Raw genomic sequence first — 13,187 nt, forward strand, 5'->3', positions numbered from 1 at the left:
TAGTCTCCCTTCTGACTATCCATTCCCAACAGTATCTCCCCATATAACTGTATTTCACACTTCTAGAATTTGTAGGGTAGTACAACTGTAGAGCTTGAGAGCTGTAAGATGATTACATTGAACCCCTTCCTTTTACAGATGGGGGGAAATGCATCAGGTGACTTGCCAACGGGAAGCACCTACATTTCTACTCCTTTTCAAGATGCTCCTTCCAGGAATGGGTCATTATAACCAAAGAGAGTCAGGTGTAGCCCCCATGTTGTTCAGGAGAGACATCATCTCATTTTGGTGAATCCTACAACAACCAAAATTTCTGATATATTGACTTCTATACTGGCCCTCCAACAGAAGGCTGGTCAGCTCACAATGTATTCCATGTTATCTGTACATAACAGCTCACCTGCTGTACTCTCTGAGTTCCTCCTCATCTGCTTCCCTGGCTTCCAGAGCTGGCAGCACTGGCTCTCCCTGCCCTTGAGCCTACTCTTCCTCCTGGCCATGGCGGCCAATGCCACCCTTCTAATCACCATCCGACTGGAGGCTTCTCTGCATGAGCCTATGTACTACCTGCTCAGCCTTCTCTCCCTGCTGGACATCGTGCTCTGCCTCACTGTCATCCCCAAGGTCCTGACTATCTTCTGGTTTGATCTCAGGGCCATCAGTTTCTCTGCCTGTTTCCTCCAGATGTTTGTCATGAATAGTTTCCTAACCATGGAGTCCTGCACCTTCATGGTTATGGCATATGATCGTTACGTGGCCATCTGCCACCCCCTGAGATACCCATCCATCATCACTAACCACTTTGTGGCCAAGGCAGCTATTTTTGTCATAGCTCGGAATGCCCTCTTTTCCCTCCCTGTCCCCATCCTCTCTGCCCAACTACATTACTGTGCAGGGAACATCATCAAGAATTGCATCTGCACCAACCTGTCTGTTTCCACACTTTCCTGTGATGACATCACTTTCAACCGGCTCTACCAGTTAGTAGCTGGTTGGACACTGCTGGGCTCTGATCTCATCCTCATCATCTTCTCCTATACGTTTATCCTTCGAGCTGTGCTGAGGATCAAGGCAGAGGGGGCTGCAGCCAAGGCCCTGAGCACATGTGGCTCCCACTTCATCCTCATCCTCTTCTTCAGCACCATTCTACTGGTCCTGATTATCACCAATGTGGCCAGAAAAAGAATCCCTCCTGATGTGCCCATTCTGCTCAATATCTTGCATCACCTCATCCCCCCAGCCATGAACCCCATCGTCTATGGTGTGAGAACAAAGGAAATCAAGCAGGGGATCCAGAGGTTACTAAGAAGGCTGCTGGATGTGTAAAGGGAGCAATTCCTGCCCTAGGATAGACTTGAAAGTGATAAGCAGCTTAGTGTTTTCTGGGTTGAAATTTTTCACTCTTGTTGTTTGCTTGTCTAGGGCTGAGTTCTAATCCTCATTTCCCTTAGATCCTTAATAAATGTGTAAATATTCCTTCTTTTCTTGGCCTCCAGTTTTCCCATTTCCAATGGGTCCTCATTCCTGAGAGGTAAGATAACTGTGACTGAAATAGCTACTGACCATCAGGGTGAAAGCCACTGACCAAAGTCTCCTGGGTGAAGAAGTTTCCTCCTTCCTGAGGCAGGTAGCATGATGATTTAACTAGTGACCAGTTTGGGAGACTCCTTTCTGTGGGAGAGTGGGTCAAAAATGAAATTGTCAGTACTGTCCACAAAGTGGTAAACGAGAATATCTGACTTCAAATGCTGCCTCAGGTGCTTAGCTTTGTGACCCTGGGCCCGTCACTGAACCTCTGTCTTCCTCGGCTTCTCCAGCTATACAATGGGGATAATAATAGCACCTACTTCCTAGAATTATTGTGAGGATCAAATGAGATAATACTTATAAAGAACTTTATAAACTTTGAAGCACTATTAAAATGCTAGCTTTTAATGTTGTTATTATCATTATGAAGAGTAAATGTCTCTACATTCTAGTCATGTTAAACTACCAGCAACTTCTAAAACTACATCCTTACATTTGTACAAGCTTTTTTCCCCAATCCAGAATATTCCCCTTCTCATTCCTGTCTCATATAATCCTTGTCTTCATTGAAGGCTGATTTCTATTGTCACCTTCTTCCAGAAGCTTTTCGTGATCCCTTCTTTTCAGTCCTCTCTCCCTCCTCAGTTTTCCTTGTATGATGTTTCTCTGTGCATATGTTCTATCACTACTGTTTTTGCCTTTGAATTCCCAGAGCCTAGCACAGTGCATGGCACACAGTAAGATTAACAAATGTTTGCTGAATTGAATTATTTTAATCCTACTTATTTGCCATTTGTGACAATTAGTGCACACATTCCCTAAAATTTTACACCAAATTGTCAAGACATAAAGAATTGTTAAACAAAAGATGCCATTCCATAAATAGCAGAGAACATGTTTAAGCTACTTAAGAAAAAAATATTCTCTACAACTTTTCAACTTCTATCTAGCCCACTTTGTACAAGAGTAGAGAGGATAAGAAACCAGGTTCCCCAGGTAGCCTTTTGATCTTTCCAGCTCAGCCTTGCCCTTCTCTCTTCATTTTGGCACCAAGAGATGATTTGGGGCAAGCGTATTTACAGTCCTCTTGGGCTTTATCCTTTGGAGATATGGTCTGAATACCTTCCTATCCCTTGGGAGAACTGGGCTGATACTGCATTCTATGAATTTTTCATTACTCTTCTGGAACAAATAGATCATTTCAGCCTATACCACTTTTTGGGGAAAAGGTAATTTCTAGATTTATTCTTTCTGCAGCAGAATAAAAGGTTTTCATGTCTTCAATCAACAGATTAACTATTCTTCACCTGCAAAAAAAATTTGAACACATCCCCAAATCTGTTCTTTTCTAGCTCCTCTCCCTCATCTTTGTAGCAAACAGAACAACCTGGAGACTGGATATCATCTATTTTTTTCCCATTCTTTCTGCGATGATACCTAGAAATCAGCTGACCTTTTTGGCCAAAGTGGGACAAAGGGAAAGTCTTAAGGAAACAATTTACAATGACTCCCATGATGATTTGTAATTGAGAACTCAAATACATCATATAATCATAGGTGCCACAGTGGATAGAGTGCTGGATCTGGAGTCAGGAAGACCTGAGTTCAAATACAGCCTCAGACACTTAATAGCTATATGAACCTGGGCAAGTCCCTTACCTTCTGTTTGCCTCAGTTTCCTCATCTGTAAATCTGATAATAATAGCACCTACTTTCCATGGTTGTCCTGAGGAAGAAATGAGATAATACTTGTAAAGAGTTTGTCAGAGTGCCTAGCACATATTAAGTGCTATATAAATTTTGACTTTTGTATTCTAAGCATTTTATGAATTACCTTCCCCTTAGATACTTTGCCAAAAAAATACTCATAACACAGCACCATTATATATTGTTGCGTTGCTTGTATTTTAGTACAGCATTGTTACCTAAGTTTACACATTTTCATATTTGCTCTAGGATAACACATATACCCTGTAACCTTATTCTTCCAAATCATGGAGGAAAATGGAGGACAAGACTTAGTCCTAGATGCCAGGAAATGAGAGTAGACATTTTGGGTCAATTATAGAGAAACTTTCTTTGACCTCTTGCTGTTAGTTCTCTCTCCTTTCTCAATTTTTCTTGAACTACACTTATCTGTACATATGTTCTGTTTAGATAATTATGCATGGGGGGTTCATCTAGAATCACCCAGAATTCACATTTTATGTTCCCTCTTTACTATACCCTTTCCCACTTCTTGTCACCCAAGATGTTCTCTCCCACCTGAACTTTTTAAAAGGAAGGACTTTTGCCCAGCCCTGTGTTTGCTTTTCCTGGAATGAGAGAAGAAGGGATAGAACAGGTAGGGCCCAAAAGCATAAGGGGGCTGGGAGGAAAGAAAAGGGTTGTAATCTTCTCATGTCTAAAAAGCTGCCTTTTACCATAAAATCTTTTAAGTCAATTTAACTCTGAAAGGAAACATAGACATAATTCTGTAAGTAATTAATAGTCTTAGAGTTCCTATATCCTCATATAATCAATCCTCAACTTTCACGGGAGTTAACATTCCTAGAAAACAGTACAAAAGTCAAAAACATGAATGCTGATACATTGAACCTCTAGGAAATAGACAGTTAGGTTCTCACAACAACCAAAAACTGCAACCTTTCACCAGAGACTACTGAAAACACACTTTGCTGCATACAATTCTTTATAAGAAAACATTAATTCTGATAATACACACATTTCCCAACACAGTACCCATGAAATAACCCATAAAATGCAGTATACAAAATAAAATTGGTAACATGAAAAACATATTTCTTGCTAGAAATTCCCTAGAATTCTATGACCTTTTGTGCTTACATCTCAATTTAAAAACACATTTATTTCAAAGAATATTCACTTTTTATAACACATGAAATCTAAAGTACCATAAATACTCTACAGCCAATAAAATTCTTAAAATTAAAACATTTTAAACCTGAATCTTACCTTCTACTCTGTCAAATGGCAGTGTGAAGGCACTGAACTGTATACTTCAACAAATCTCTCTACTTTGGCTGCCTTCGAAAAACCCAGGGAGAGGTTGCTGGCACTTTAATTGCTGTCAAAAAAATGTACAGACTGTCCTTCATGGGTGGTAGATTGCATTGGAAATGCTGAAGGATGAACCTGCTAGAAATAATATATCCTAGTAGCATGCCAGCTGCTCCACATACTTGCAGGCATCACACACTTTATTTTTTATTTCTCTAAGTGAAGTGGATAGAGCACTGGGCTTGGAATCTGGAAGATTGATCTTCACAAATTCAAATCTGGCTCCAGACACTTACTAGCTGTATGATCTTAGGCAAGTCACTTAACTCTGTTTGCCTCAGTTCCTCATCTATAAAATGAACTGGAGAAGAAAATGGCAAACAACTCCAAAATCTTTGCAAAGAAAACCCCAAAATGGGGTCATAGAGAGTAGAACAAGACTGAAATGACTGAACAACAAACTGCACATAGCCATGAATGTGTGCAGTTGCCAATGCAAAAGTGAAAATGAGATTACTAATAAGATCCTCCAAATTCTTGAAATCACATAAGTTAAACACATGAATGTTGAGGATTGACCATATATCTAAACTTTAGTCAGTTTCTTAGCATATCAGACTCATGGCTCCAAATTGCCCTACAGAATGGCTAGACCAATTCATATCTCCACCAATACATTGGTATACCTGTTGTCTCTCAGCTCCTCTACCAATTGCCATTTTCCTTTTCATAGTTTTTGCTAGTGGGTGTGAGATGGAACCTTAGAGTTGTTTAAATTTGTCTTTATTATGGTAGTTAGGTTGTATTTATTCTTTTGAAAACTACCTGCTCACATCCTTTAATCAATTTTTGGTTGGAGAATTGACTTTAGTCTTATAAATTTGAATCTGTTTATTGCATATCTTATAAACAAAACCTTAGTTGGAGAAACTTGTTACAAAGGTTGTTTTTTCCAATTAATTTTCCCATCTTTTTTAAATTGCATTGATTTTCTTTGTATAAAAACTTTTAAATTTTATGAATAAAAATTCTATTATATTCTCTTCAAGGAGAAACCTTCAGTTAAAATTTCCACATTCAAGTCAGAAAGAGAAGGATGTCTCTTGCAGATGTCGTATTACTCTAATTATGATTAGATAAGAGATAAGATTTTAAATCAGTGTGAGCAAGGATTGAAAATCATGATCTGTATTCCTTGAATACTTACAATGGCATGTCAGAGCCTTAAAAATTCAAGTTATGAAAGTATTTGCACATTTTATATAGACTAAAGTCACCTATTTTATCATAGAGGTAGGTAAAAATTTTCAAAATAATTTCATTGTTCCTTAAAACTGAGAAATTTTCTTCACAAGTTGGCACTTACAGGCCAGGAATCACTCACCATCTTCCAAATCATTCAAAGACCAGGAATTTTGTTTAAGAAAATTGCTCTTCTTCACCAAAACAAAAACACTCCATCGGATAATGTCAAGAAGATTTACATCAAAACATTGATAGTACAGAGATGTCTTGAGTTCAAAGCTTCTCCTTCCATTAGGAAAGCCAAGGTGGGTCTTTCCTTTCAGATAAATAGTATGACAGCCATATTTCCCTAAGTGCTTTACATATTTCTACTTCCAACTTGACTCAGAATTGCAAGAGTTTCCAGTGAAATAGGATGAACATTCATTTCTATGTACAGCACCAACAGGGCCCAAATATGATCCTACAGTAGGTGTTGTGGGCAGGGACTGAAAATCAGGTTTAGTTATCCTTGAACCTTTACAATATTACTTTGGGGGCAGAAAGACCCATGTCAAGGTGATTTTGCCTCCTTTTTTGTGGACTAAGGTCACCTATTTCATCATGGGAGCTAATCTATTTGTGGTAACAGTAAAATTTAAAATTATCTTAATGGGGTGATACTTGAAGGCCAGGACTCTCTCTCATTTTCTTCCAGCAAAGCTATTTTGAATAAAGGGAAGATTTGAAGTTCCTTTCTACCACTGCCATCAAGTTCTGTCGTTGAGCTTCTTTATTTTTTTCATATTTCAAGAAATCATGAAAATTTATTATGATCTATTAAAAATATAGAGAAAGATTAAAATAAAAAGAATCCCCAGTCACCTCCTGAAAGCAAATTCATAAAGAAATCTCTCAGGAATATTCATCATAGCCTAAATACAAAGCTCCTAGGTTAAATAAAAGTAAGCAATCAGAAAGACAAAGTTCAAACAAACACAAACAAGCTACATCAGTATCACCTCAAACTTACCACCAGTGGAGTAGAGAGCTTGGAATATGATATTCCAAAACACAAAAGCAATAGGATTATAACCCACAATAACATTGAAGTTATAAAATTATTCTAATAATAAAGCATGGAAATGGAAGAAAAATAGATACAGTGAAAAAAATATCCAACCTCAGAGGGAAGAAGCTGAGAAGTTTAAAAGTAAAGAAACATTAAGTAAAAACCTTGGCTGGTTTCTGGTCAAGGGAAAAAGAAGAGCATCAGAGGAGCAGAAACAGATTGTGACAAAAATAAACAACATGTGTTTAGCACACTCCTCTGTCATCACTCTCTCTTCTTTTCTTTTTAATTTTCTATTTTTTAAATTTTTTTGTTCTTATGGTAATTTTCTTTACTTTTTTTGTTTTCAACATTTACTTCCACAAGATTTTGACTTCCAAATTTTCACCCCATCTTGCCCCTCCCCCCACCCCAAGAGGGCATACATTCTGAATACCCCTTCCCCTAGTCTGCCTTCCCTTCTATCTCTCCCCCCCCCCTCTTATCCCCTTCCCCTTCAATTTTCCTGTAGGGCAGGATAGATTTTTGTACCCCATTTCCTGTATTTCTTATTTCCCAGTTGCATGTGAAAACATTTTTTTAAACATGTGTTTTTAAAACTTTGGGTACCAAATTTTCTCCCTTCCTCTCTCCCCACCCACCCTCATTGATAAGGCAAGCAACTAAATATAGGTTATATATGTGCAGTTATGCAAAACACTTCCATAGTAGACATGCTGTGAAAAACTCACCCTATGTCCCTTAATCCTATCCCACCCCCCCATTTATTCTATTCTTTCTTTTGACCCTGACCCTCCTCAGAAGCACTTGCTTCTGATTACCCCCTTTCCCAATCTGCCCTCCTCTCTATCATCCCCTTACTCTCTTGTTCCCTCCCCCCCCCATTTTCCTGTAGGGTAAGACAGATTTCCATACCCAATTGAGTGTATATGTTATTCCCTCCTTAAGTTAAATTCTAATAGAATAAAATTCACCTATTCCCTCACACCTTCCCCATTTCCCCACCACTGTAAGAGCCTTTTCTTTTCTGTTTTTTTTGTGAGATAATTTACCCTGTTCTACCTCTCCCTTTCTCCTTCTCCTAGTATAATCCTCTCTCACCCCTTAATTTTATTCTCCAGATAAGAACCCTTCATTTTCAACTCACTCTGAGCCCTCTATCTATCTATCTATCTATATTTATATATATGTACATATAATTTTTCCCCTCCAACTACCCTAATACTTACAAATGTCTCATGAGTTACTAATATCATCTTTCCATGCAGGAATGTAAAGAGTTCAACCATAAGAAGTCTCTTATGATTTTCTCTTTCCTGTTTACCTCTTCATGTTCCACTTGAGTCTTGTATTTGAAAATCAAATTTTCTATTCAACTCTGATCTTTTCATCAATAATGCTTGAAAGTCCTCTATTTCACTGAATGACCATTTTTTCCCTGCAGGATTATACTCAATTTTGCTGGGTAGGTGATTCTTGGTTGTAATCCTATCTCTTTTGCCCTCCGGAATATTATATTCCATGCCCTGCAGTCCCTTAATATAGAAGCTGTTAAATCTTGTGGTATTCTGATTGTGTTTCCACAGTATTTGAATTGTTTCTTTCTGGCTGCTTGTAATATCTTCTCCTTGACTTGGAAACTCTGTAATTTGGCTACAATATTCCTAGGAGTTTTCCTTTGGGGATCTCTTTCAGGAGGAGATCGGTGGATTCTTTCAATTTCTATTTTGCCCTCTGGTTCTAAAATATCAGGGCAGTTTTCCTGGATCATTTCTTGAAAAATGATGTCTAGGCTCTTTTTTTGATCTTGGCTTTCAGATAGTCCAATAATTTTTAAATTCTCTCTACTGGATCTATTTTCCAGGGCAATTGTTTTTCCAATGAGATATTTCACATTGTTTTCTAAGTTTTCATTCTTTTGGATTTGTTTTATAGTGTCTTGATTTCTCATAAAGTCATTAGCTTCCAATTGCTCAATTCTAGTTTTTAAGGAAGTATTTTCTTCAGTAAGCTTTTGGACTTTTCCATTTGGCCAATGTTGCTTTTCATTGCATTCTTCTCCTCATTGGTTTTTTGGACTTCCTTTGCCATTTGGGTTAGGCTATTTTTTAAGGTGTTATTTTCTTCAGTATTTTTTTGGGTCTCCTTTAGCAAGCTGTTGACTTGTTTTTCATGATTTTCTTGCATCACTCTCAGTTTTTCCTCTACTTCTCTTACTTGCTTCTCAAAATCCCTTTTGAGCTCTTCCAAGGCCTGGGACTGATTCATATTCTTCTTGGAGGCTTTTGATGTGGGAGCTTTGGCTTCCTTATCTTCTTCTGGTTGTATGTTTTGATCTTCTTTGTCACCAAAGTAAGATAGTATAGTCTGACTCTTTTTGCGCTGCTTACTCTTGATCCCGGCCAATTACTTGAGTTTTAAATTCTTTGTTAAGGTAAAAGTCTGCTTCCAATGTGAAGAGTGTACTGTCCCAAGCTTCGGGGGTTTGTACAGCTGTTTTCAGAGATACTTCTAGGGACCTGAAAATTTTCAGTTCTTCCAAGGTGCTATGATAAGGGACAAGGTGTTTCCTCTCCACCACCACAACAAGCTCCACCACACCAGTGTTCCTCCTCGCCCCAGAACTGCCCCTCAGAACTGTGACCCAGATACAAGCACTGGCAAAGCAAGAGATTCCTCCCTCAGTACTGGCAAAGAGATCCCTGCAACCCTCTCTGATCAGCCACTCAATTCCCCCTCAGTCTGTGGGCCAGAAGCTTAGGAAACAGCCGCAGCCCTAGGTGTGGCTGAGACCTAGCTCCTTCTCTCACCACAGTCACAGACTTTTCCCACTGACCGTCTAAATTGTCTTTGGAGTTCGTGGGTTGAGAAGTCTGGAAACCGCCACAGCTGCCTGTGATTCAGTCCTCTGAGGCCTGCTCCAGGATCTCTGCATCCTGTGTGCCCACAACGGACTGCTCTCCTCTCCCCACCCAGCATGATATACCTTTCTGATCAACCATCCAGGCTGTCTTTGGCTGGAAGTTTGTTTCACTCTGTCTTTCTGTGGGTTCTGCTGCTTCAGAATTTGTTTAGAGCCATTTTCATAGGTATTTGGTGGGCTTTGGGGGAGAGCTCAAGAAAGTCACTGCTTTCACTCCACCATCTTGGCTCATCCTCTGAGCTTCTTTCTATAGACATTAGCTTTTGGCCCATTTGCAGACTGGTCAAGACTAATACCATTTGAGTTAATTTAATCTTTACATCATGCCCAGCTTAACCGTCAACTCCATATGCTTATTACTATTCCCAAAATTCTATTACTTGTAAGTTGACCCCCAGACCTCAGGGCAGCCAAAGACCTTCCTTTTAGAATTTAAATATCTACTCAGATGTCAAGAGAAAAATTATACTATTACCAATAAAAGAATGTTTATTTCATGTGACACATAATTAGGTTAAATTTATCAAAAAATTATTAAGTAGAAGAGGCAATCTGACCCAAGTTGGACATAGAGACAGGAAGACTGTGGTTCAAGTCCTATCTATCTCATTTATGAGCTGTTTAATGCTAGGCAAATCATTTCACTATTCTGAGACACAGATTCTTTGTAAAACGGTGGTAATAATACTGCCACTCTTATAGAGATGTTTTGAAGATCAATTTGGGTAATGCTGAGTTGTGTGTGTGTCTTACCCCTATGGGACTACTAGATGGCACCATAGTGTACAAATTCCAGGCTTGGACTCAGGAAAACACATCTTCCTGAATTCAAATGAGACCTCAGACACTTAAGAGCTGTGTGATTCTGGACAAATCATTTAACCTTGTTTGCCTCAGTTTTCTCAACTGCAAAATAAACTGGAGAAGGAAATGGCAAATCACTCCAGTATCATTGCCAAGAAAACCCCAAATGAGGTCACAAAGAGTCAGACACGAATGAAAATGACTAAAGAACCACAACAACTTACCGCTACACTTGATTGTAAACTCCTTGGGGGCAGGATGAAGGAAGTTGGAAGAAGATTCTGTAAAAGAGATGATTTTAGGTGAAGGCTCCCTTCAAATATTTGAAGGTCTATCAGGAGGAAGAGAGATTAGGCTTGTTACATTTAACCTCAGAGGCAGAACCAGGAACAATGGGTACAAGATGCAGAGGCAAACTTGGACTCAATATCAAGAAATACTTGCCTATAATCAGAGCTATCTAGAAATGGAAAGGACAGCCATCCTTGAGAGGCGGTGGGTTCTCCCTCCTCAGAGGTTTCCAGGGGAAGGCTGGATAACCATTTGGTAGGTGTGTTTTACAGAGGATTCATTTCAAATGTGGATTCGACAAAATGATCCCTGAGCCCCCTTCCAACTGTCAAATTGTGTGATTCTGTAAATTCTATTATTTTTCTCATTTTTCAAGATTAAAATTTTAATTTAACATAACCTGAGTTTTTTGTGTGATTTTGTTCTCTCCCACTCTCACCATTTTTTCAATTTAAATCCAGGTTTTGCCAATAAATTGCGCCTTCCATTCTTGCAGTTATACCCAAGGACTGTTTCAAAATGTATATTACTTCTGTGTGGGACAGAGAGCAAATGGAGAAACGGAAGTCAGTGGAAACATTTAAATATGAAAAAAACAACAGATTATGGGTAGGGAAGCACAGTGTCTAGGAAGAGAAAGATTATGTGGGGTGGAGGAAGGGTTAGTAGATAATGTTCCCCAGCCTTATATAGGCTGAGAGCCTGGATCCAAGGCTTAAAAAAGGAGTTTGCAGGGATAAAGCTCCTTGTAAGTAAACTGATACCATCCGGGCATATCCTACTATGAGAAGCTGAGTCTTTGAGATAGAGTCAGGAATTTTCAGGAATTACCTGAGAGTACTCAGAATTTAACAATATCAGATGCAAATCTGTGTCTAAAACATTATTGTATAATTAAGTACTTGGAGCCAACAAAAAATCTGTGTGTAAGGATCTGATGGTGATGTTTTTTATTAATAATCTTTATTTATAAACTCCTAAAATAGCATAAAGAATCCTCATGTCCCAAGACCATTTCACTACATAAGTTAAAACAGGCTATTCATTGTTGTAACTATATAAATGAGAGGCAACCCAAGGTACTCTACACTATTCAATTTCCTAATCTAGGACTGGTGAGAATCATGAAAAATAATTTACAAAATCAAACTGAATTTTCATTCAATATATTTATACTATTTCTTTTCAGTGGGCCCTCCTGCAAAACAATTCTTCTATTCTCCCCTTATAGGCTCCCTATGTCATTCCACACAGCATCTATTCCAAATCTTCCTGTTTCTTCCCTCCCTCACAACTTGTTACCTCCTCCTCCCTTACCAACATGCCCTGCACACACACATGCACATACACACACATACACACACACACATGCACATGCCTACACACACCTGAGAAAGCAAGTGAAAATAAGACAAACAAGCCATTTTTTTTTACTGATAAGACTTAATCTATCCAGGAGCTCCCTCAACTCCTTCCTCAATTACTCAAAACATTTCAGCATCATCACCTACTTTCTCCTCCCTACCCCTTGTCATAGAAGAGGCATCCCTACATCTTACAAAGGCTAATATCTCTCCCAGTCTACCTAGAATCTAATTTTAGAGGTCATTCCTTCTCTTTCATATGTATTCATATAATCTCTCCCTCTCTAATAACTCCTTCCTGTCTACAAACATAGCCATGTCTCCCTAATCCTAAAATTAGATATATAAATACAGAGGGAGCATTATTTTGATCCTTCTGTAACACTAGGTGTCATTGTTTCACTAAATATATACCACATATGTGTGTGTACATTTATATACATATATACATGTGTATTTGTATATATGTGTATGTGTCTATGTATGCATGTATTTTATACATATACACATAAGTATTTGTGTATGGATCCAGTTTCAGAACCCATTTCCATGTATGAACCAGTTATAGAAAGAAACTGAGACCTTGCCCTACTCTCAGAGTTGCAAGTGTTCTGGGTGAATGCTTTTCCCAAATTACTATACCGGAAAATGAAATGAAACTGTACTCATTAAAGAGCATGTTGTTTTGTGTTTCAGGAGAAAGCGCAATATAGTGGCTATAGCATTGGACTAAGTAACTTCATTCCCCTCTAAAGAGATCAGTGGACTCTGCCAAATGAATACCACCATGCAGTCCTGAAAAAAAGATTCCCTTCCACTCTTCTGGACTGCTCTGGCTGCATCTAAACTTGGCTTTTTCTGCTTCTTACCTAGTGGCCCTCTAATTCCATACCACTGTCCACCCCCTACCTCTCCACCCCACCTCCTCTCCCTGACAGCTGATGATTCAGCACTAAAGAAG

The 13,187-nt window shown here is 38.8% G+C and overlaps 1 protein-coding gene across 1 annotated transcript; it reads left to right on the top strand.

The window, feature by feature from the left end:
• The first annotated feature begins 375 nt into the window (after positions 1 to 375).
• On the top strand, positions 376 to 1,326 carry LOC114052556 (olfactory receptor 56A4). Its single transcript, XM_027875212.1, has one exon. The coding sequence runs from the start codon at positions 376 to 378 to the stop codon at positions 1,324 to 1,326; it is 951 nt and encodes a 316-aa protein (XP_027731013.1).
• Positions 1,327 to 13,187: the final 11,861 nt, after the last annotated feature.

This window comes from Vombatus ursinus, unplaced genomic scaffold (assembly GCF_900497805.2).
Source record: "Vombatus ursinus unplaced genomic scaffold, bare-nosed wombat genome assembly UNPS02003703.1, whole genome shotgun sequence".
In the NCBI taxonomy this organism is placed as follows: domain Eukaryota; kingdom Metazoa; phylum Chordata; class Mammalia; order Diprotodontia; family Vombatidae; genus Vombatus; species Vombatus ursinus.

Excerpts from the sequence above, each read along its gene's own strand:
- LOC114052556 (XM_027875212.1), top strand. The coding sequence starts at position 376 with ATGTTATCTGTACATAACAGCTCACCTGCTGTACTCTCTGAGTTCCTC.